A 24,380-nucleotide genomic window follows, 5' to 3' on the forward strand; every position below is an offset into this window, starting at 1 on the left:
ATATTCCAGTGATTCCCTGGTAGGCCAAGGAATCCTCTGTGCCTTTACACAGGCTGTTCCTCTGCCTGGGATGCGTTTCCTCCCTTGACTGACTTCTCACCTGCTCTATCCATCACCGACTTTGTGACTTTTGGGCAACTTACCAAAGCACTGTACACCTCAGTTCCCTAGTCTGTAAAATAGAGGTAATAGTACTACCTACCTCAGAGTGGTAGAGAATTAAATGATACATGTAAAGAGCTTACAACAGTGCCTGGCACATAGTGAGTGCTCAGCTGCTGGCTATTATCATTGTTCTCACTTCCTGTGATGATGCCTGCAATCATCCCAATTTATCCCAGCGCAAGCTGTAAGCATTCACTGTTTGCTGAGTCCTTCCTTCGTGCTACCTTAATAACCAACACATAGTTTATCACAGAACTTATCACATCATACTGTAACTATTTCTTTACTTGCCTGCTTCACCGACCAGAAAGAACTCCCCAAGAGCAGACATGTCTTGTGAACTTTGTACTTCCTCTGCATCTAGCTCAATGGCTGGTCTCAGTAGGCATTCAATAGCTGACCTCAGTAGGCACTCAATAAACGCTTTTTGAATGGATATTGAACGTACGCCCATTCATTCAGGAAGAGTACCCTCCTTTTTTAGGGTTCAGGGATTTTCCAACCTCCCTCTCAGATTCAAAGCAGATGACACACAGAAAGATTTTTCAGACTTTCTTTATTCACCTGTAAAAAAACCTCACCCACACCACAAACGCCACACACACGCACATGCACACACACACACACACACGGGCAGACCTAAGATCCCTGTTCCAGTCCCCAGACTCTAGAGGCTCAGCACATACATCCCACACCAAGCCCACTGTCAGGGTCTGTGCCTGAGCACCAAAGGAGGAGGGGCAGTGTCCCAGGCTGGAGCTAGGTCTTGCTGGGGGCCTTCTTTGCAGGGTCCGTGTGCTTTCACCCTGCCTCACATTAGGGCATTCACAGCAGAGTGGCCTGTTCAGGGTGGGAGACTGGCTGTCGATAGGCCGGTAGCCGGAACCTAGCAGCATCTCGACGGCGGCGGAAGGCCAGGAATTCCTCCCGAAGGGCAGCACAGCGGGCCTCGGGGCCAGGAGCGTGGGCAGTATTCAGGAGGCAGCCCTCCTCTGGAGTCTTCGCACCTGCAAGAGGGCAGAATAACGGAAGGAAGAAGTCTTAAGGTTCCCTGGGTGAAGTCTTGTGGTTCACCGGCACCATGAAGCTCTCTAGGGCCTGCCAATGCAGAGAAGCCAAGACAGCAAGAGGAGAGGGCCTGGGACACAGGGCCCAGCTGGGAACTGACTGGGTCCTAAGGGTGGGGGTGCAGGACAGCAAGGCCAGGGGTGCCTGCCTTTCTGGAGGGCTCCCACACCTAGCTCTGGCTCAGCTTCAAGTCGGGATCGAGGGCCAGTCAAGCCCAGGTGCAGAGTCTCCAGCAATTCCATGTCCCCTGGGGATTCTGAGTCCCATTCATAGTTCTCATCCACAGATGTGTTCCTCCTGTTAAAAGCGACAGATGTTTGGTATGGGTGGAGCAATGGAGGGTAGCCAGAAAAGCCTGAACCCGGGGACCCCAAGCTGAGGGTGGGCCATGGGTTTCCTCTGAAGATCCCTGGACCTCAGCAAAAGGACCTCAGCTCTCCTGGTCCCAGGGTGGGAATGGAGCAGAGAAGGCAGACGGTATAGGAGAGGGGTGGGGAGAATCTGGATAGGGCAGGGCTGGGCAGGGACTGCCCTCACCTCGTGCTGACTGTCACCACATGCTCCCTTCGGGGCCACCTCTCAGGGCCACTGGCCCAGCTGCTGGTGTCTCCTGGAGCGGGGCTGAGGTAGCTGCCTCCTGCAGAGGGGGCCGTGGAGGGGGGCCGAAGGAAGGAGGCGCTGCCCCGCCCACTGCTCTGGCTCGTGAGGCTGCCCCGAGGTGCGGCAGGCAGAAGGCTTGGCAGCAGCCGCTCCCTCAGCGTCCAGTCAGTCAGTGCTGTGTACGGGGGTTCTGGGGAGGCCCCAACCCCAAGCACGGCCCCAGGAAGCGCTGCCCTGGGGAACTCAGAGCGGGAGTCCAGGGGGTGGAGGAGAGATGAGGTGGGGCGGGGCCGGGCATCCATGTAATCTGGGGGAGGGGCAGGCTCCTCCAAGGGGGGCCAGTCCCCATCTACATTCATCTCCCTGAAGAAGGGCAGGCTCAGGTACTGGAGCAGGGGTCCTGGACCTGGCAGGGAACTGGGAGGCGCTGCTGGAGGGGGCCTCACAGGGCTGATGTCTGCAATGCAGAGGGGCTGGGGCATCCCACTGGGGCTGCTGCTGCCGTCATAGGACCTGGCCTGACGCTGAGCTGGGGTCCGAGGCTCGGCCTGCTCAGGGCCTGACTTTTCTTGGGAGGTCCCCACCTTGGGTCCCATCACAAATCGCCCATCTGGTCCCCGGCAAATGGGCTCCAGGGGTAGGGGCCCTCGGCTAGGTGGAGGATCCGGAGGGGGGCTGGGGGGTCCAGCGGGTTCCCCCCAGAGCAGACTCTGGCGCAGGCTGGGGACTGGGGAGCCCTGGAGCTTCAGCTTCGCCACGCTGTCAGGACTGCCCGAGCCCGAAGCAGAGCTGGGGAAGGACAGGAGATCAGGGTCTGTGGTAGGGGGCCAGTCCCCCTCCCAGGAACCAGCGCCAGGCCTTGAGAGGTTTGATGCAGAACAGAGCAGAGCTAGGGAGAGCAAGGGAGAAAAGGACCCACATGGTGGAAGAGTGGAGCAGTGGAGGGAAGGCACAGGCAACACTGGACCAGCCCCCAGGCTGGGGCCTCTGCACTTCCATCCTTACCTCCCTCTCACTTCTGTTCCACCTCTCCTACCCCTCCCCAAGGTGCAGAAGAGGAAGCAGAAAACCCTGGTGCTCACAGAAGGCAGAAGAAAGCCAAGGAAGTGGAGGGACTTACTGGGGAGCTGACTTCCCGGCCGGAGAGAAGATAAGAGGTGGATCTGTAAGGACAGGAGAACCAAAGGTGACACAGGCAAAACCAAGCCCCACCAGGGCCCAAGACCCTCTCACCCAACACCAGGCGCCCAATCCCATCTGCCTGGGAAAAGTGGAGGCCAGTGGGGAAGCAGGACCACGGGTTGTGAGAACACACCTGGCCCACGCAGGAGGGAGGGATTTCTCCTCCAGGTAGGAGGTGCTTATGGAGGGGCGGGGCCCTTCTCTGGCCGGGCCCCAGGTGGCCTACCTTGGCGGAGGCGTTTGCGGTGGCGACGCACGGCTCTGCGCCGGTTCATAAGGCAAGCGGCCAGGATACTCACGAGGACAGCCACGCCCAGGAAGCAGACCCCGCCCACCACGCCGGCCAGCACTGGCTGGGGCAGGAGGCCCGGCAGCTGTGTACGCGAGGGGTAGACCTCCAGGCCTGGGCAAAGGGCCACGGGGGAGGGTCGGTGTCCACGACTTAGTGGGCTTCGAGGCACCCCCATCCCCAGGGCTCTGCCCTCCTGCCAGATTCTCACCAGAAGTGGAGACGTTGGCCGTGTTGCTGGGATCACTGACATAGCTACCGGCGAAGGCCACCAGGCGGAACTCGTAGAGAACGTCCTGGTGGTTGGGGTCCAGGAAGGGGGTCAGGGCTCAGCACTGCCCACCCCCAACCCCGTTCGGAAAGACTTTGCAGTTGGAAGGTACGGGTGAAGTGGACAGGCCGGAGGCGAGGATAGTCAAATCAGGGTGAGATCAGGTTTGGGGAGTGGAGCAGAGGGCTGGAGGGCTGCTGGGAGGACCCTCCCTGTGCCCGCCTCCCACACCTACCTTGATAAGTCCTGGCACCAACAACTGCATTTCACTGCCTGCCACGGCCCGATCCAGCACCTCCCACCCCTGGGAGCCTTGCCGTGCCTCCAGGACGTAGCCATCCAGTCTCTTAGGGACCAGTTCCGGGGGATCCCAATGCAGGAGTACCCCCCGGGGTGTCCTCACTGCCACCAGACCTCTCGGAGGGGGCAGGGGAGGCAGCATCTCTGTTGGGGGAGGACTGGGGGCAGCTGGTGTGGTAGGAAGCCCTGAATGGGACAGAGAGACTTGTAAAGATCAGATTTCCAGGGCTCGTCCCCTGCTCCTCTGGCCTTCGACATCCCCAGGTGCCCAGCTGCTCTCCCAGAGACCCTAAAGACAAGCCTGGATCATCTTCCACAAAGCCCTCTGGCCCCCAAGCTGCCCAGCACCTCTGCCCCCTCCCACCCATGTCCCTACAGCCCTTGCCTGTCCTTGCCTGCTGCTCTGGGTAAGAGGCCTCTCACCTTCAGGGGCAGACAAGACGATCTCGCTGAAGGGCCCGCTCCCCAGCTTGTTCTGAGCGAGGACGCTGAACTGGTATTGGGTGTGGGGCTGCAGGCCTGGCACTAGGAGGTGAGCAGCCCCCACGGGCACCGCCAAGGACACCCAGTCGTAGTGGGCTCGGTCAGGACGCTTTGCCCTGGAGGACAGGAGGAAATGGGGGGCACCTCACGAACTAGGAAGAACAGGAAGGTTGGAGTCCAGAGAGCTGACCTCTCCCCTCCCTTCCACCATCCAGGGTCTCAGGACCTGGGCCATGAATCCCTGAGATTCTCTGGAACTCGGGCAGCAGAGTTAGGGCAGGGCTGGGATAGAGGGGTGGGAGAAAGGGCAGAGGGCCAGAGAGAATCAAGGTGTTGAGGGAGAGGGATGGCAGGGGCAGGTCACTCACAATGGGGTGTACCAGACGCTGAATCTCTGCAGATAGCCACCATCAAAGCCAGGCTCCCAGGAGACATTGGCACCCTTGGGCAAAGGCACGACGGACACATTGGTGACAACGTGGGGGCTGGTGCCTGGGTGGGGGAAACAGAGGGATGATGGTCAGGGTCCTGAGGGACAGCAAAGAGCCAGGGGGAGACCAGGGATTCGGCCCTCCACCCATCATCCCAGGGGCTCCCCACCCAACATCCCCCATCTGGGCCCCCCAAAATGATTTATTCCCGTCTCCTTCCCACATGGCTGCCTCCAGCTGGTTCTGCCCCCACTAACCCAGCACGTAGACGTTGGTGGAGGTGGCCACTCGGGCCACAGCATTGCTGGCCGTGCACTCCCAGCGCCCGTGGGCCTCCTTGGTCAATGGTCGCAGGATAAGGCTACTGTTGCTCTCCACCTGGGCCTGGCCCTGCAGCCCCCGGCCCACCTACAGAGCCACTGGTCAGCCCTGAGGCCACACGCAGCCGCCCCTCACCAAGGGCGCCGCTCATCTCTCTGGGCAGCTCCAGCTTCCTCCCCGCCCTGCCTCTGACAGCCGTCTCCTCCCCACCTCCTCCCTCCCACAGAACGGCCAGGGGCACGGAGAGGCAGGGGCGTAGCAGGCGTGAATACGGGAGGAGTGGGGGTCAGGAGCCTTACCTTAGCCCAAGAGATAGTAGGCGAAGGGTCTCCTCGGGCAGAGCAGGGGATGAGTAGCTCCCGCCCTACTTCTTGGAAATATTCTTCCTTGGGCCGTTCTAGAAAAGCTGGGGGAGCCTGTAAGCCAGATCTGGCATTGGGAGGGGGCTCTCTCACACTGCTGCCTGAGGGTTGTTACTTCCCCTCTGCGGGGCCCCCATCACGCTGCGTCTGTCTCCATCTCTCAGTGTCTCTCTAGCTTTCTCTGTTCCCCAGCAGGGGGGCTGGAGGGACATTGCTGGAGAGACAGGGCCTCTCTGGAGATGTACAAACCTCTGCAGAACACCCTTCACCCTGCCCTCTGCTTCCCACTCTCCTCTCTAGAGCGGAAGGCAGCCTGGTCCAAGTTAAAGGGTCAGGGCAGGCAGGATATCTTACTGTGTGGAGGTGACCGACGCCCCAACTCACCAGCACCATCTCTGCAAAAACCTCTGTGATGGCATCTGATAGCTGCTGCCGTGGCTACAGACTGGGAAGCCCCACCCCCTCCCCACATATGTCTGTCCCACCCGCCTCTGTCAGCCCTGTGTCAGCACTAGGCTCGCATCTTCGGTCACCTGACCTGCTGCCGCTGGCCCCCCCCCGAGCCTCACCTTGAGCAGCACGCGGGTCACCGGGGAGGGCCCTGCAGTGCCAAGACGGTTGTAGGGGGTGCAGGAGTATTCTCCCAGCACATCCTCATTCCCCAGGGCAATGATCAGGGAGCCTTCTGGGCCCTGGGACCAGCCAGGGAACTGGAGGCATGAGGAGATGACAACCAGAGAGAGAAACTCAGCGGAGGCCAGACCAGAGGTGGAGAGAGGCAATGCGCGGGAGGGACCCACATCTATGCAGAGGATGCCACAACCCTACCCCTAGGCCAGACCTCTCTGTGAATTCCATCCTTCCTCTTTCCTACAGAGGGTCCACTACCAATGGGGGTGAAGACTGGGACTGCAGACTCCAGGAGAGCCACTCACAGGGAATCCAGTGTGCATGGCACACCCTGGGGTTGAGCTTGAGCGGTGTGGGGCTCCCGGCCTGCTGTCCTCCCAGCACTCCGGGATTACGTTCTGCATCTTCCACCCCAAATCGGTTCTTCTTCCTGGCTTCCCTAGTTCTGTGTTAAAGGCTAACATCTGACTCCTCACTCTGTCTCACACTCCACGTCTGTCCTCCTGGGAAGGCCTTTTGTCCCATCTATCTTCATGTCCTCCTTTCTAACTCAGGCCTCGTAACCTTTCACCCACACTCTCATTTCAATAGCCTCTGCACCCCCTCTGTCTGTCCAGTCTCTTCCTCTCCATTCCTATCACACGGTTGCCCAAGCAACTTCACTGCCTCCGAATGCCTTTGGACTTTTTTTTTAAACCTTAGACAAAAATTTATTGAGCACCACTACAGTTGCAGTAGCCCTGGGGAGACTAGAATTAAAAGATGAAATACTAGCCCACAAGGAATTTGTGGTCTTTGCCGACAAACAAAAGATCTCAGTCACCTTGGAATGAGGTAATATTAACTTGGCATCCATAGTTCTTCCTTTTGGTCCCAACCAGTCTTTCCAGATTTCTCTGCACCAGTCATGTCCCCATAGGCACTGTAGCTCCCCCCCAGCTGGTAGACTCATTATGCCGTAAATGCACTACACTGTTTCCTGCCTCTGGGCCCTGGTTTCTGCACGGAATGTCTCTCCACCCTTCAAGGCCCATCACCAGAGTCCCAGAAGCTGTTGCTGATCTATCCTCAACCAGCCCTAAGAGGAAGGTGCTCGCTGCCTCCTGGCCTTCTAGCAGAGTGTCTGCGCGGCTGTGCTGCCCCTCTAGGCATGGGTGTCTCTGCTCCTGTTCCCCATGCGACAACCTACACAGCACCTGATACGAAGTGCATGTTCCCCAGTCACTGAACTGATCTAGTGCCACCCCAGCTGTCCTGACTAGAATACCACCAAGCTAAGCCCTCTCTCCCCTGCCCCAAGCCTGTACCTTGTCCAGCTGCAGGGCCTGCCCATCCTTGGTCCAGCTGACAAAGAGCAGTGGGGGGTTGGCACGAACCGGGCACCGGATCACCCCCCGCATGCCCACGGGCAGGGGTGTCTCAGGAGGCATGGCAGTCACCTGGGCGGGGTCTGGGGGGAAGCAGTGGCAAGTTGTCGGGGAGGAGCTTGGCCTGGCCCAGGGGAGGAGAGCAGTCTGGGGAGGGAGCTGGGGTCAGGCTTACAGAGAACAGTGAGGTAGGCAGAGGCCGAGGGTGGCCGCGGAAGGCCGTTGCTGGGTACACAGGTGTAGCGGCCCGCATCATCAGGCTGGGCGGCCTGCAGCCTCAAGCTGCCATCCACCAGGATCCGCACTCGGGGCTGCAGGCGGCTGCAGTGTGGCACGTGGGCAGGGGGGTCCAGGCTTTGCTGGACTCAGACTGCCCATCAGTTCCCCACACCCACCCCACGCCCACCCCACCCCATGCCCCACCTAATATGGAAGACATTGGTGCTGTCCTGGAACCAGCTGTAGGTGAGGTTAGCGGGGTACGCCTCAGCCTGGCAGGCCAGGGAAACATCCTGGGAGGCATTGACCGTGCTGTTCTTGGGGGGCACCACGATGACTGGGGGTCCTGTGGGGGGGAGCACACGGGGAAGGGGAGGCCTCAGCCCAGTCTTCCAGGAACCCTGAGGGTCACTTCTACAGTTCTTCCCAGCTCCACTCTCTGGAATACAGGGCTGGTTGCTACAAAGCCTTGGGAATGGAAACAGGTCCTAACCTTTTTATTTAACACAGGTTCTTCCTCTGCCCTGGCCAGCTCCCCTTCCCATCACCTCCATTCACCCAGTTTCCCGTGTGTGTGTGTGTGTGTGTGTGTGTGTGTGTGTGTGTGTGTTTGTTGGGGAGGGGGAATCAGTTTTACCCCTCTGATCACCTTTTACACCTTTACACCCACTACCCTTTCCATCCCTCATCTGTCACATCTGAAATCACCTCTGTCTCCTACCCTAATCTGGGTACCCAGTACCTTACCCCAGGATGCTGCAGCAATCCCTGACTCCAGGCTCCGCCATCACTGCCACTCTGATGGCCATTCATGCAGAAATGTCCCCCCCCACCTTTGGCCGTAGAACACTTCTAGTCAAGAACCCACAACAGCTCCTGGCTCCTAGCACATTAAGCTCAAACTTCTTGACCCAGCCCTGTGGGCCCTTGTAACCCCTGCCTGGCCAACTATCTTTTCATATGTCAAGTCTTTGTGAACTCTTTCAGGTCAGTATGGGCAGCTCACTGTGCCTATGCCAGACTCACTCCCATCTCCATGCCTTTGCTCTCTGAACCTGCAGTCTAGAATGCTCTTCCCTGAGAGCCTGGCCAGGCCACAGAGCCCCTGCCAAACCGTCTCTAGCGTCTGCAGCTGCACTGCTGTTTCCCTTCTCTGGGCTCCTACTGTGTGAGTGGTCAGTAATAAGTGGTAATGATACGAGTTGGTGTATAGAGCACTTACAGGCATGCCGGGCATGGCTGAGCACCTTACCTGCACTATTCTCATTTAATCCTCCCAAGAGCCTTTTGTGGTAGAAATTATTGTCTCCACTTCATAGGTGAAGACACGAAGGCTCAGAGGCAGAGAGACTGTGAGGTGACTTGCCCGAGATCAGCGGGGAAGGCAAATTCATACTCAGGCCTTCTCAACACCAGACTTCACCCTGCACCACTGCCCAGCACTGCCTCTCCCACAGTACCCAGGAGAGCAGCACTTCGCCACTGCGTCTTATCTCCCCTTGTGGATAAGAGGCTCCATGAAGGCAGGGTCTACTTCTCAGCTTTCTTTCTAAGGCGAAGGGCTTGGCCAGGAATTACTATGATTATTGTGCTCGTCTGAACCTAATTCTTATAACAATCCTGCGAGGAACATAGGAACCTCTTTGTATAGATGAGGAAACTGGAGGTCAAGGGGGTTCCATGGCTCATGGTCTAACACCAGCACCCATGCCCTTCTCACTATACCACATTGCTGGCACTAAATATCTATCTCCGTTCACTGATCCTTTTACAGGCAAGATGCTGGTTTTAGGGGAAGAGCCTGCATTGGGAGCTCCCTCCCTCTCCAAGGGCCCCTGCCCTCAGGCACAAGCCTCCCCCCACCCCACCCCACCCCGGCTGCTGGCTGTGTGCACCTCCAGCCACAGGTCAGTCCTCTCACGTGTGTGTCCTGTTTCCCCGCCCTCCCCCGAGACAGCACCTAGCACCAGCAGCTGGGTGGCGTGGGTGGCGCTGCCCTCAGTGCTGGAGGCTTGGCAGGTGTAGACCCCGGAGCTGCCTCGCTCCACCCTCCGGATCCGCAGCGTCCCGTTCTGCACCTAGAGTCAGAGTGGGTGAGAACGGACCCTTGTGTCTCCCCTGCCCACGGCGGGCCTCAGACCCCGCACTTCCGAGGCTGGCCAGCAGAGGGAGGCAGTGTGCTGGGCTCAGGGAAGCCAATGCCAAGCCCCTCCTCCGGCCCGTCTCCCAGCCTCCTGGCCTCCAGCCCCGCTCCCAGGCCACTGCCTGCCTCACACTCTATCTGGCCCACCCTGTCCAGCCCTGGGACTCACTTGCACCTGACTCTGGCCCTGGCCGAGGTCCTGTCCTCGGAGCTTCCAAGTCACACGAGGTTGGGGGCTGCCGCGGGCCGCGCAACGCAGGGTCACAGGCTCCAGTTCCTGCACTTCCAGCACCTGGGGAGGTGTCTCCAGGAATTGAGGGGGCCCTGCAAGAAGAGAGGCATCAGGGATTGCCAGAGGGGCCATCAGCCCAAAGAGCAGCGTCCGAGAACCAGAGAGACAGATCAGGGCCTCAGCCTTCAGCCCATCAGCCCACCAGCTTCATAGGAATCCCCAACCCAGGGCCCCCGTGTCTGCTGCACCCAGGGCCCCCCTGTCTGCTGCACGCAGGGCCCCCCTGTCTGCTGCACGCAGGGCCACCCTGTCTGCTGCACCCAGGGTCCAGTGAGGACACACCAGCCCGTCCCCCCACTGGCCTGCAGAGTTGGTGAGGGAGCTAAGCACCAGGCTGGGTGTTCAGAGCTGGGAGAGAGCTAGGTGCCCTCTAGAAAAGCACTGTCCTGGGAGTCAGGAGACCTGAGTTCTACACTGCTCTGCCACTAATCAGTGGCATGACCCAGTCTCCCCATGCCCCATCTATGAAATGGGACTAATTATGACCTCCTTGCTTCTTAGGGTTGAGACAGAATTCAATTCATGAGGTACTGGGTTAAAAGGTGTTTTGAAAAAAACAAAATGTTGTATATGTGTGAGTGATGTTTCACTCAGGGCTCAAAAACCCCTTATCCCCTCCTACCCATTACCCTCTCCTGGCCAGAGAGGCAGGAGCAGGGAAGAGAGAGGAAGAGGAAGTTCCTGACAAAGAGCCGAGAAGGCTGATTGGATTTAGGTTTGAGGAACTGAAAGGGCAGGAGTGGGGGTGGCAGGGGTAAGATGCAAACAGAGAGCCAGAAAACAAGGGGTGTCAGCAAGGGTGGGGCATCGGGACTGCCCTCCTCCCCTCCCCCCTCCTTCCCCTCCCCGCCCTCCTCCTTCCCCTCCCCTCCCTCCTCCTTCCCCTCCCCTTCCTCCTCCTTCCTCTCCCCTCCCTCCTCCACCGCCTGCCTGCTCCCAGCTTCATACAATTGACTGTGAGGTGCACCCAGGAGCCGTTAGCAGAGTCGTCCTCGGGTCTGTGCTGGTCCAGGAAGAGCACGCGGCACTCGTACCAGCCCTGGTCCTCAGCCCGGAGCCCCTCGATCTGGAGAGATGCCCCCTTCTGAAGCCGGACACGCCCTGGGGGAGGAGCCCTGGATCAAGGGTGCTGAAGGGACCCCCTGGGAGCCCCAGGCCCCTGGTCACACTGGTCATTCTCAGACGTCAAGAACAGGCTCAGTATCTCCCAGTTACCCTGATAGAGTGGGGTCCAGAGAGGCACAGATGGGGTTGGGGTCACTGAGGGCAGGTCTCTCCCTTCAGCCCCTCTGATGGCTCCTGCCTTTCAGCAGCTGGGACCCAGCTTAGACAAAGAGAAACCAGAGCAGCAGCAGGTGGACACTGAACTCCACCCAGCTTCCAGGACTGTAGGGGGAAGGGGCTCGAAGAGCCGACACTTAGTCTCCTCTGGATTCGTAGAGAATCTGCCCATCCCTGAGCTCTTTTTGTAAGGAGAGTCCCGGGAGTACTCCTGCCAGAGGACTCTGTCCCCAGAAACCACAGCTGTGTCTGGGGCCTGAGCAGGGATCCATGCCTCGCCTACCAAAGCCCCTAATCCGCCAGGGCTATTATCAGCGGCCTAAGCGCCTTAGGGTGGCCAGAGTCCAAACCAGCCAGGCAGCGAGGTCAGCAGCCTCCTCACCCCATCCCCTCACGCTCCAGGGCATCCAAGCCCCGGCTGACAGACTACATAGATCTCCACAAAGCACCCAGCCCCAGCGCAAGCAGACAGCGCCCTCCCACCCTGACGGAGCCCTGCACCCCAGACAGCTTCGTGGGTCCCTGGCAGTGCAGCCTAGCCAGCAAGGCACACACTTGGGAGCCACAGAGACCTAGCCTCCAGCTCTGCCATTTACTTCTCTGGCCAAATCCCTTAACTTCTTTCTCAACATCAACTTCTTCATCTATAAAATGAGAGAGAAAAAAATCCAGCTAGGGTGGATGGAAGGCAGGCAGCATGGTGCCTGGCATCAGCGGGTGCTTAAATAAAAATGGTTGAACAAATGAATGAGCTCATGATTTGAAATCAGCAGCCTGCATTCAACCTTGGCTCCATCCCTCACCTGACAACACACCTTCTCCCCCTTCTCCCCTGTATCAGTGAACAGTGCCATCACGCACGTCACCCAACCAGAAACCTGGTGTCACCTAGACTGTTGTCTCCATTAACCCCACACCTGCTTGTTCAGTAAGCCTTTCAATTCTACCTCCTAGATGCTGTTTCCCTCTCTACCACCTTCTCTTTAGTTTAGTCCCATAGCATCTCTCACCTGGGTTACGCCAAGCCAACAGTCCACGAAGAGGTCCCGCTGCCTCCAGCCTCCCGCCCTCCACATTCATCAGCTACCCACCCCGCCTTGATCTTTGATAGGGACAACTGACATTTTCTAATTCTTGTGGGTTATGCCAAACAAAGGCAACCAGACTATGCCCCTACTTAGCCCTTTCTAAGACTGGGCAATCTGAAGCTGCTCACACACTCGCCCCCTCCGATCTGCTTGCATTCTACCTCTAGGGTCATCTTTCTGAAATAGAATCAAAACCTGTGGGGGCCCCGAAGCCATCAGGAAAAAAGAGGAGAAGATCATGCTGAGGCCGGCGCTGTGCTCATAGGCAAGCGACTTTTTTCTTCCAAGAATGAGGTCCAAGGGCGCAGATTCTCTAGAAAGGGTGGAGCTGCTTAAAGGGCGAGGTGTTTAAATCCCCACCTAGAAGATAAGCCTGGGTCGTGCAGGTAAATATTTAATATGATCACACTCTTCCTCCCACCAGTGGGATTCCTCAGTAACCCTAAACTGCCTGGCCACGGGACCCCCGCAGACCCCACTGCGACCTCTTCTTTTTTCTCTTTTCTTTTTTTTGTCTGCACCATGCGGCTTGCTCCCCAACCAGGGATTGAACCCCAGTCATGGCAGTAAAAGCCCGGAATCCTAACCACTAGGCCACCGGGGAACTCCCTGCGACCTGTACTACGTCCCGTGTGATGGTAACTTTTCATTATGCTGATCTTCAGTCGCTACAAAGAAGGAAGAAGAGGGAAGGGAAATAGAGTTTGGGATATGGGCCATGTAATATTAGGCATTGTCACCATACTTAATCCTTCCAAGAATTCCATTATAGAGGAAGGAACTGATGTTAAGCTTCTTTCCAATAAGCTACTCAGGGATACAGCCAGGCCTTCTTTCTCATGATGCAGCGTACTCTCCATTGCACACTGGTGAGAGGATCAAGTGACACTCAGGGCGCTTATCACTGAGCATAGTCAGTGTATTCTCACTCGGGGGATGTTGGTAGCCAATGGGTAACAGCTCCAAATGTCTGTTGATCAGAACATCCAATAAAGCATAGAGTATGTCCTAACTTTTCTGTGAGGTATGAATGGCTAGACCTGTAGTGTCACAGAAGAACAGGAAGCTGGCCAGGGGCAGGCAGTCCTGTATCCTCCTGAGTACTGGGCCCCCCTCCACCCGCAGGGCCAGAGCCTGAGTGTCTTTGGACCTCCCCACGTGCAGGGGAGTATAGAGGAAGGAGACACAGTCCCCATTCTTGCAGGTTCTAGGAAGGCAGGGAATCCACACTCATGGACATGTGCAAGTTCACATACACACAGAAGCTTAAAAAATATTCCAAGAGGCTAAGAAGCAAGAGGAGTATGGAAGGCTTCCAGGAAGAGGTGACTCTGCAGAGGGTATGCAAGGCTAAAAGGTAGTGAGGGGAGATGATTAGAGGGAGCCAGGTTGTTCTAAATGGAGGATAAGATAACTGATTTTTATCAAATGACTCAGGACAGAGGGAAAATTCATGTCCCTTCTGCCACATGGGGTATCTTGAAACTCCCAAGAAATATAGCACAAAAGTCAAAGACCAAAAGCTGGTCCCATGAATTAGAAGAGCTGATCTAAGATCCACCCCAGGAAAGCTGGTGTAGAGGAAGTGGACCCTCTTTCCTCTGCATGCCTAGTCACGGTTTCACACCATGCAGGCACTCTGTACAGCCTCTGTGCTGGGTTCTTTACGTACAGTAGCTAATTTCATCCTAGGATTTAGTCCTGGCTTGTTTTATACTGCTTTTTACTACTTTTGTACTAGTCTATAAATCCAGTCTCCTCTGCTAGATGGATTCTAGAGTCCTCAAAGATTGGAAGCCTTCTCTTCAGTGTAATCCCTGAAGCTCCAAACAGTCTCTCTCATGGTCCCTCCCACATTCTACGCCACGGGCCTCACACACAGAGTCCCAGGCCATCTCCCCTTCGCTTGCCCAGAGGGTTTATGACAGGACAGCATTGTCCTTAGCAACCTCCACCTCCCGTTGCCTAGCAACTGCAGTTCAGAGTCCCCTACACAAAGGCTGAGAGGCCCCTTCCACACTGGGTGGCAGTAAAAGGGTTAATGGGTGCAGGGGCCTCTCCCCAGGGCCCTGACTCCCCAGACTAGCCCTGCCCGACCAGGAGCTCCAGAGTTGGGGCAGGGGTGGGCATGAAGGGCAGGGGTAGGAAGAAAGACTTGCAGCTCAGAGGAACACCACAGAGACAGAAAGAAAACCCACAGGTAGCAAAGTTGCTACCGTCCAGTGGTTTGTCTGCCTGAGGGACCTCAAGACAGGACAGAGGGCAGCGGGTGGGGGTGCGGGGAGGAGAGTTGCACATCTCTCTGGGGGAAGCCCAGGAAAAGCCCTTCTCTCCCCTGTCCTCCACCTCCCCCTGCCTGCCGTCAGTCGGGCAGCGCTCTGCATCTGCGGAGCCTCAGCCTGTCAGCTCAGCCCCTCCCAGCCCGGCGGGCAGAGGCAGGGAGGGCTGGTGGGCACGGCCGTTGTCTCTCCACTTGTCCTAATTGGGGCCCCGCTTTCATCAGTTCTCCGGGGGCTTGTGCAGACACATACACTCCCACCAGGCTGTTTGCCAACAACTGCCCCCAGTTTGAAAATAAACTCTTCCCTTCTGCAGCACCTGCCTGAGCCTCCTCCCCTCTCTGCTCAGCCTGCCCCACGGCGACAGCTCAGCCAATCCTGTGGCTTCTCCTAGGATTCAAACTAAAGAGGGAAAAGGGAGGGGGTCCCCCTGCCCCCATCGACGTCCTCCCAGGTGGCTTTTCCTGGGCTTCCCCTCTGAAGAGGAGGCAGCCAGACTCTCTCCCCAGCGGCCGCAGCCCCAGCCCTAGGCTCTCCCACACACTGCCCTCCGAGACCTGCACTAAACCGCTCAGATTAAGGCTCCATCGGGGATTAGGAGGAAGCTGAGCCTTTCGAGGGAGCCAGCTGGGGCACAGGAGAAGGCCCCTAAGGAGGCCTATACGTTATTTTAAGTCCATACAGAAGCCAGCTGAAGCAGGAACCCAGCCCAGCTCCATCCATTTGCTGATCTTTAGGGGAGGCTGGTCCATCCCCAGCCCACCCTGCCCGTGCACGAACTCTGCTGTACCCAGAATCAGAAGCAGTGGAGAAGCAGACAGGTCGTAGACCCACCCACCCTACTGCCCCGTCAGCCCACTCCCTAGAAGCCTAGAACACCCAAACTAGCATTTAAGAAAGTAGGGGAGGAGGAGGGCAGGGCAGTGAGAAGATAGCGGAGCCAGGGACCAGGAGAGGGCCATGTAGGGAGAAGGATCAGGACGGTCTGGGAGGTTTCATGATGAGCTCCAGAAAGAGCGATTAGAGAATTAGGATGGACACTTGGAATAGGGCTGCAGGATCTCCTTTGGAACAGACCATGTGGAGTTTTAAGGAGACCACATGTGTGTCTGTGTGTGTGTGTGTGTAAATGAATGAATCCTTCAATGAATGGACACTGCTTGGGAGCAGAGCCACGCTTGTTAAGCAGAGTTCAGGCAGTGGAGCTGGAGATGAGGTTGGGGCAGGGACAGAGCTGTTAAGAAGAGGTCTTGTTCCCACTCTACCCAGTCCACCTTTGCTGGGGACACCTCCCGACCTCCCACCGGAGGATAAGCCTTACCCACGTAAGCAGGGTCGATGCGGGGAGAGTAGAGGCCGAACTGAATGAAGATGGGAAGCAGGAATCCAAAGCGCAGCCACTCGATGACGTGCAGAGGGGGCCGGCCAGCCGGGGGCAGCAGGTCACAGCCCAGCACCGCACTCTCCCCGGCCCGGCCCGACACCGCCTCAGGCTTCCCTCGACCTGCAGGGCAGGTGGCATGAGGACACAGCAGAGGACCAGAACCAGGGCTGGGAGGGGAGATACCCTCTCGATCTTTGTGGGCTCCCCAGGCCTTTGGGAAGTGGTTGAGGGAATCCTCGACTTCTGCAGAACCAGTGCTGTTCCTCCCCTCCGCTGACCGGCTCACAGAGAACACCAGGGGACCACCACCCACCCCAAGGCCAACAGGGAGTTCCGGAGCCCAGGAAGTCCAGCTCACCGTCAGCCCCCTGGCTGATGATCAGGCTGAGGATGGCCAGGCTGAGGCACCAAACCATAGCCCAGCTGCCTGCTCGCCCGGCCCCTCCTATCCACAGGGGCCCAGACGGAGGGGCCCAGGGACCTGCACAGCCCAGCAAGCCCTGTCAATCCTTCTGATTGGGTAACGGGGGTCAGCTCTCACTCTTCTGGACAGTTAGGGCTTGGCTCATGTAACACCTGATGAAGCCGTCCTCTGGAGCACCACCAGATCTAGATGCAAAATGCAAGGCAACATGCAGAGTGGGCCAATGTTGGAAACCAGAAGAAACCCCGAGTTAGAGAAAAGCTGGAGGTGAGCAAAGGCAGAAAAAGGAGAGAGGAGAGCAGATGAGTGGGGGAAGGGCTGGGGTGAGGGGGTGCCAGACAGATGAGGACATGTGGGGAGCAGAGGAGCTGGAAAGATCTTAGAAAAAGCAGAGGAATTCTGGGGATACCCAGGTTACTAAGGCTCTTGGAAAGCTGAGCCAGGAGGGAAATTGGGTTCCTATACACTTGGAAAAGGACTTCTCAGGAAAGTATGGCAGATGAAGAGCCCCCATAGCCCAGCCTCTTCTCCCTCTTCTTTCCTTCGTTCTGATGCTGATAACAAGGTTGCAGATAGCAAGGTAGAACCAGTATTATCGCCTCCACCCTACGGTGACAAATAAGGACCTTGGGTATCTCAGAGCCTTGCTCAGGCGCACAGAGCCAGTTAAGGGCAAAGCCTGGATGAAAACCCAGAGAAAGTGGCCCCCAGAGCACAAATCCTTGCCTCATTTCTCCAGCCTCTGTGAACCCTGCAAGCTGGAGGCCCTGTACCTCTTTCTCCATCAGCCTCCCAATACTGCTTTAGCCGTGAATGAGTCAGACACTTGGGAGAGGAAGACTGACTCCCCATCTGCTGGTATGGGGGGCCCAGGCAGCATCCTCCAGGTCTGGGCAGGTCCTGGGGCTGGCGGCTGGCGCCACTTCCTCTTCTTGATGCTGCCAGGCAGCCCTCCCTCTGCCAGACACCATGACCCAAGTGCCTTAACCCAATTCCTCCCACTTAGTCTCCCTCCAATATCTTCGGAGCCTAAGGTTTGCTAGGCTCTCCCTTCACTAACCCCAGGGGCATGGTGCATGAGAAGCTAAAAAGTCATCGAGTTCCTGGGGTGTACAAAGTGAGCCCTGGGGCATGGAGGGGAGGAATTTTTGACAGCCCCAGCCCCTGAGCATCTAGGGAAGTCACAGCGGGCTGGGGGTGGGGGTGGGGGTGCTGCCTTGGGCCTGGCAGATCCAAGTGGGCTCTGCTCTGCGGGCCTCCACCCCACGCTTGGCCTCACAGTTCAGGACGGGCTATAAAGCATCCTCCATGTCCCTCAGCCTGACCCCTGCCTGTACTGAATGGCCCTGCACGTCTAACTCCTGATAACTCACCAGCAAACATCCATCCCCCTTGCTTGCCACTGTCCCCAGCCACCTCTCCCATACCTCGTGGACATATCTTTTTCCAAATGCATAGGAACCCCCAGTTCCCTCCTGGCTCAGTTTTCTGAAAACCTCAGTATCCAGGTTTGCCCAGAATTCCTCTGCTTTTCCTAAGATCCTTTCAACTCTTCTGTCGCCACTATGTCCTCACCTAATAGTCTCCCCACCCAGTACTCTCTCATTCCCCCATCCCAGTTATCCCCACTTCTCACAACTCCCACCCCCCAAATTCCTATTTTTCGCACCTGATCTCCAATTGCACCAGGTCCTCTCCGCTTCAAGGAACTCCTTGTCTCCTCCCGAATCGCCACTCACCCACTTCTCCTATCCTCTCTTCCCTGGAATTTCCCTCCCTCGAATTCTCTTGCCTCAGCCCACAGTACACTTCTGGTACCCCGCCCCCAATTCCCTTCTCCTTCGCCTTCTCCGGACCCCTGGAACTTCTCCCTGCTTTTGGAACCCACCAAGAACCACCCCCCCATCCCCCCACCCCCAGGCACACTCATTACCTCCAGAACTCCTCCACTTCTCCGGGAGCACCCGCCCATCCACCCACGCAGAATTCCACTTCACTCCCCAGAACTCCCCTAGTTCAGCTCCCCAAAGAATTCCACTTCTCTCCACAAGTTCCCCGCTTTTTCCTGCCCCCCATAACTCCCGCACTGTTCTCCATCCCCCCGCCGGCACCCCGTTCCATTGCCCCCAGGGCGCTCCCGCCCTCACCTGCTCCGCACCGCTCCGCTCCACTCTTCCAGCTACACAATAGGGGGCGGACCCGCCTCCTAGCCTCGGATGCCCAGAGCGCCTCCCGTCGCCCTGGAGACCGCCAATCCCCCTCCCGCGGCGGCCAATTGGAGAGTGCAGAAGGCGAGGCAAGGCGGGCGCGATCCCCGAGCGGCCTGGGAGTTGTAGTTTCGAGAGAGCAGGACTGGGCGGCACGTGGGCCCGGGTCGCCCCCTGGTGGAGCTCGATACAACGAAGGGTGGAAAGGCCCGTTGGCCGCTTCCCGCCGCAAGCTTGAGGGGCTACGACGGTCAGGGCCCGGGCTCCCGGGGTCGCAGGAGCCGGCCCTCAGCTGGCTCCTTGCACACCTTCCCTCCTGTGTAAGCCACCTTGGACCCTCTCCCCTCCCCTAACGGGCTTAACCGCAGAAGTGGCAGCTAGGGTTGAAATCTGAGCCTGGGGGCAGGAGAACCAAGCGGGGAGCAGGACTCCCCGCCCTCCTCCCAGGGGACCCACCCCGCTCCTCTGATCTCCTCCCCCATCCCCATTCCTACCTCCACACATATCTTCTCTGGCTGGACTGGAAATACCTGTCTGCACTGGCGAGCTCCCAAATCTTGCCCAGGCGCCGCCCACAGTGTACAGAGGGGAAGGCGGCGCTCCCAGCCTGAGGTTGCCAAGTTAGCTACCAGCACCAGCCACCCAGAGAAACGGGCCCAGAGGGGAGAGACATCCTGGCACGGGAGACTGAGAGAGGAGGAATGAAATAAGTGATCATTTACTGAACCCCTACAGGGAGCCAGATCCTGGACTACATGCTTCATGACTCTTATGGAACCTGTACAGAAACCCTCAGAAGTAGGTGTGGCTCCGTTTGACTAACTGAGGTTCCACGAGGTGTAGTCACCTGCCCAAGACTTCCTGTCCAGCACAGGGCAGAGCTGGAATCAGACCCAGCTGGGGCTCCATCACACCCACCCCCTTGGAAACTTCAACAGCAGGCAAAAATACATCTTGCATGTCTGCCCCATAGAGCTTTCTACCTCCTCCCCTTGGTGCCGCCTTGGGGAGGCAGGGTCATGACACCTTCCCCACCAGGCTTAAGCAGTCTTAAGTCTGCCCGGGTGCTCCCCTGGAAGCCTTCCCTAAAAGCAGCACTCTGATGTCACCCCAGGCTGAACTCCTGCCACTCAGAGCGCACCATTCCCAATCATGGCCTCAACACCAGGAGAGACCCAACAGGATAGGTCTAACCACGGTTCACACTGAACTCGGAGGGACAGCAGTGAGTGGTCCTGAAGAGATATCTTAGTTCTCTGCCCAGGAATTGACCCTGCGAAGCCTGGATGAAAACCAGGAATCCTAACCACCAGACCACCAGCGGCTAAGGGCTAGCGACAAAGTTCCCTGGCTCTTACCTCCACTGAAAGTAAGAATATTTCAAGGAGGCAAAAACTGTAAAAACAGGTACAAAGTTTATTATTAGAGACACAGCACAAGTGGGAGAGCACACAGAAAAACAGTTTATTTAAGACTGAAGCAAGGTAGAAATATACACCCGGAGAGAAAGGGTATGGGCGTCCTCTCTAATGAGGAGAAGCACAGTAAAGAGGTGATTTAAATCACTTATACAGGACAGTCCTTCTGTGTCTTTGTTTACTTTTGGCCTACTATCTCGTTTCTTTTTGCACACCTGACCAGTCCTAGGACCCTCCCCAACATGCGTGCACAACTTTTTTGCTAAGATAGATCTCACCGCAGAGGCCTGTGTGTGCACATCCACACTTATTATGGGGTGATGCCCCCTCCATTTTTGACCCCCAAGGAGCCTTCCTGCGCATGTGCAGACAGGGAAGTTTCCTTGACCTCAGGAGTGGGACCCTTATCTCTTTACTTCAGCAGAGCTCAGCTTCCGCCACTAACTTTGTCCTTGGAGTGTCTGGGTGAGAACAAAGCTTTAGTTTTACTCCACGAGACAAACACCAGCTGTCCAGCCCAAGTGCCCATCTATTTCCTACCTCAAGACCAGTATCCCTGCCACATCCTCCCTTCCAGGTGGTCATCCAGCCCCATACATTCTGGGCCAGGAAGCTCACCACCCCTTATAGTGACTCATTCCATCTTCAGGGACTTTTTTTTTTTTTTTGGCTGCACTGGGTCTTCGTTGCTGCGCGGGCTTTCTCTAGTTGCGGCGAGCAGGGGCTACTCTTCGGTACGGTGCGCAGGCTTCTCATTGCAGCGTCTTCTCTTGTTGCGGAGCACGGGCTCTAGGCATGCGGGCTTCAGTAGTTGTGGCACGCAGGCTCAGTAGTTGTGGCTCACGGGCTCTAGAGCACAGGCTCAGTAGCTGTGGCGCACAGGCTTCGTTGCTCTGTGACATGTGGGATCTTCCCAGACCAGGGATCGAACCCGTGTCCCCTGCATTGGCAGGCGGATTCTTAACCACTGCGCCACCAGGGAAGCCCCATCTTCAGGGACTTTGACTGCTGGAAAGTTCTTCCGGGTGTAAACATCTGGGTGCTTTTTGCCACAGCCTGAGATGAAAATGGGGCGGGGCGGGGGGGAAGTGAGGGAGGAGGCAGGAGCAGTGGCCTGATCTCCCCCACTATCGCTCCAGCAAATTTTCCTGAAGTGGCTGCTTCCAATATTACAATGTAACAGATTGACCTAACAGTGCTGAGACTCTAATGAAAACATGTCAGTGGACACAGCATGAAAGCAAGGCCAGGCAGAATGCCTAGGAAAGACGGTCGAAGAGCGCAACCTCTTTTACACCTTGGCCCCTCACCAACTAGTGGGAAAGATCTCCCTTCCCCATGTTAGAATCAGCTCCATCTCTGGTTCAAAGGTTTCATTTCTGCTGTCTCCAGTGTTTTCTTGAAGATAAGTTAAACTCTTTTGGACATTAAAATAACTTTTTGTAAAATTGGGATTTAAAATGATTTTCAATTTTTTAAAGTTTATGATATGGTCATTTTTTTTTTTCTGGAAGTTTATTTTGTGTTTTATTATTACTGTCATCTTGCTCTGATTCAGACGCATCTTGTTGGCTTTTTGGTAAGAAAAGGAACCTAACCCTAACTTGTTCCCTCACCGTGCCAGGAGTGAAAGTCGGTAAAATTAGTCCCTGAGGCTCAAAACTAAAGATTTTCCTCTGGGTTGTCCTGGATCCGTAATCATCACCCTCTGGGATAGTGTATTCAATCTGCTAAGATTCTACCTAGCATCATTCTACCAAAGCTTCAGCCAACCCACGTATTTTCAACTTGTTGACAAGAAGACCAGACAATGTTGTCAATTACAGGGACTTTGCTGACCACATGCTATGAGCACTGGTTCTGTCACCTGATCAGAAAAGAGGTATGGTTCCTCATCGATTGTCCTTTGGCTGTTGGCATGCTTATCTGCTGACCCAAACGAGACTCTAGCTCCACATGAGTGTGTGGAGATGGTCTTGTTCATCCTTGAATTCCTCCCCAGCCCTTAGCCTTATCAGAGGGGCCCTGCCTACCTCTCCAGACTCATTTATCACTTACCCCTTCATCACAGGGCAGCAGCATGTGGCCTCGTAGTCCCTAGAATTCATGGTGCTTGTTCACCTATCAGTGGCTTCCCACTTATCTTCTGTCTGGCTAGAATGTCCTTCTCTCCCTTCCCTGAACTCACTGCTAATCACAGGTCAAAATTCTGTTTACCTCTTCCCTCCAAGACACCATCAATCACTCCTCCCACCACGCCCTCACCTTCACCCACAGCCCTTGTCACACCTCGTTGTAATTATATCTTACACACCCCACAAAGAGTTCCTTGAGGGCAGTGTCTTTTCCGCCTCTCCAGGGCCAGCCCAATGCCTGACACTTCAATGCTCAAATATTATCCTCCTCCCCTCAGTTTGCTTTTCACCTATTTCAAAACAGCAAACTTTGCATAAAGCAAAGTGCTGTCAGGTGATTATTATCCTGGCTTCCTGCAGAGGAAGAGGTCTGGGTCTCTCTGAGCTTATATTCCACCTTCTTGAGCGTCTGAGCCTTCCTCTTCCAGGTGCTCTGGACTGGTTGGGGACCTCAGCCTTTCTCTGTTCAGAGACTGGGTGTGAGAAGGTATTTTGCCAAATTCCAGGGAGGGCCCTGGGCCAGCCATACAGGGACGTTCATTCCCTTATTGACTTCCCGTGCCAGACTCTGAAATATACAAGAAAAGACCTGCCCCCGTGTGTGCAAGACGGCTGTTGGCCTTTTCCACTCAGTCTCCAGAAAGGTATTAAAGGAATCGGAGGAGTTGGGTGCTGCAGGCTTGGTCCTAGAACTTCGTGCGTTTTTGGAGGTGGGACTCCTCAGCCCAAAGGGAGGCACAGAGAACCAGCCTCAGGCCAGGGACTGCCTTCCAGCAGGACAAGGACTCAGGCCTTCAGGGAGTAGAGTGGATCGGTTGCTATTCTTAGGAGCTCTTTGGGGATCGGTTTCCCAACCTCATCATCTCCTTCCCAAGCCCTACAGGGTTCCATCTCCTGCCCAAAAACCTAGACAGAAAGCCCCTGCTTACCTCCTGGACCTGCTTCCTTTCCAGCCCTGGAGACCCTGACTCTTGGTTTCCACCATACCCCTGGCTACTATTGGAGCCCCCTCCTGGAGTGTCCCAGTGCCTGGTCCATGTGTCCTGTTTTCCCTAAAGCCGTCCTTGGTCCCCGTGGTTCCCCAGTGAGTCCCACTGCGCCTTCACAGCCTCAGTGTTCCTTTTCTTGGGAAACACTTTGGAGGTCAGCATCCTTCTCCTCACTGAGAGGGGAAAGCCAGATGCAGAGAGATGTCTGGCATGGCTTCTGCCACATGGCTCTGTCTCTACCCCTCAGACCCTCTTCTAAAATCCCCCGGGGTTACCGGCCCCTCCTGCCCCTGTGGGAGCCAAGGCGCTCATTTAGCCCTGTCTCTGTAAGAGCGCCAGTCAGCTGCACCTGTGCACGCCTCTCCTTCAAAGCGCATGTTCCTGGTGGAAAGGGACGGTGCCTCCATGGACATCTGCTGGACAAAGTGTCCCAAGCCAGAGACCAGTGGCCGAGCACAGCCCAGATCTCCTGAGATCTCACCCAGTGATCTCCCTACCGTATCCTACACACCACCCTCCTCCAGGTCACTCACTCCCTAGGCATGTCCTGTGACTTGAGTGGCTTTGCATTCCCTCCCCAATTCACCCCCCTCCCCACCCTGCCACAGCAGCCACATTAAGTAACATCTACAAGATCTGATGTGGGGAGAATGACCAAGACTTAAGCAGAGGGTGAGGAGTTCAGACTGATCACTGGGCTTGGGAAAGAGAAAGAACATATACACTTAAAGGCCTTTGTGGGGGGGACGGGTAATGTATGTGTAGGGGGTGGGCATTAACCCAGGACAAGAGTCCAGAGAGAAGGTGTGACACCTGGAAATCTATGGAGAAGGGACAGACAGGACAGTAACACCAACCACAAACCGAGGTCAAGGGTCCAGACCTCCGCTATTAATCCGGCTGAGTTGCCATCTCTGTGGGGCAGGCACCAGAGCCCCAGAGAAGCTGGCACCAGGGAGATGACCGAAAGGTCAGAGTAGAAAGGTCAGACCCAGAGTAGGACTGCACTGGGGTGCTTCAGAGCGCCCGTGCCAGACAGACGCTAGATTGGG

General features: G+C 56.5%; 1 protein-coding gene across 2 annotated transcripts; it reads right to left on the bottom strand.

Annotated features, from left to right (window-relative positions):
* Positions 1-777: 777 nt before the first annotated feature.
* IGSF9 (immunoglobulin superfamily member 9) lies at positions 778-16,581 on the bottom strand. Of its 2 annotated transcripts, none has more exons than XM_068538301.1 (20): positions 16,514-16,581; positions 16,093-16,275; positions 11,072-11,224; positions 10,001-10,155; positions 9,649-9,766; positions 7,893-8,034; positions 7,645-7,790; positions 7,410-7,552; positions 6,042-6,182; positions 5,410-5,526; positions 5,047-5,197; positions 4,727-4,850; positions 4,299-4,474; positions 3,811-4,061; positions 3,516-3,600; positions 3,242-3,418; positions 2,954-2,996; positions 1,771-2,622; positions 1,403-1,530; positions 778-1,172 (listed from the first exon to the last, which is right to left on the bottom strand). In XM_068538301.1, the coding sequence occupies exons 1-20, from the start codon at positions 16,569-16,571 to the stop codon at positions 991-993; spliced, it is 3,525 nt and encodes a 1,174-aa protein (XP_068394402.1). In that variant the 5' UTR covers positions 16,572-16,581; the 3' UTR covers positions 778-990. The 2 variants fall into 2 exon arrangements, with proteins under 2 accessions (XP_068394402.1, XP_068394403.1); XM_068538302.1 differs by having other exon boundaries at positions 7,410-7,497; positions 7,638-7,790.
* Between the last annotated feature and the right edge of the window lie 7,799 nt (positions 16,582-24,380).

This window comes from Eschrichtius robustus, chromosome 3 (genome assembly GCF_028021215.1).
Source record: "Eschrichtius robustus isolate mEscRob2 chromosome 3, mEscRob2.pri, whole genome shotgun sequence".
NCBI lineage: Eukaryota > Metazoa > Chordata > Mammalia > Artiodactyla > Eschrichtiidae > Eschrichtius > Eschrichtius robustus.

Coding starts and splice junctions, on each gene's coding strand:
- IGSF9 (XM_068538301.1), bottom strand. CDS start 16,571: ATGGTTTGGTGCCTCAGCCTGGCCATCCTCAGCCTGATCATCAGCCAG. Junction 3,601..3,810: donor TGGTGCCAGGACTTATCAAG/GTAGGTGTGGGA, acceptor CCCAACCACCAG/GACGTTCTCTACGAGTTCCG. Junction 1,531..1,770: donor GTGGTGACAGTCAGCACGAG/GTGAGGGCAGTC, acceptor CGCTTTTAACAG/GAGGAACACATCTGTGGATG.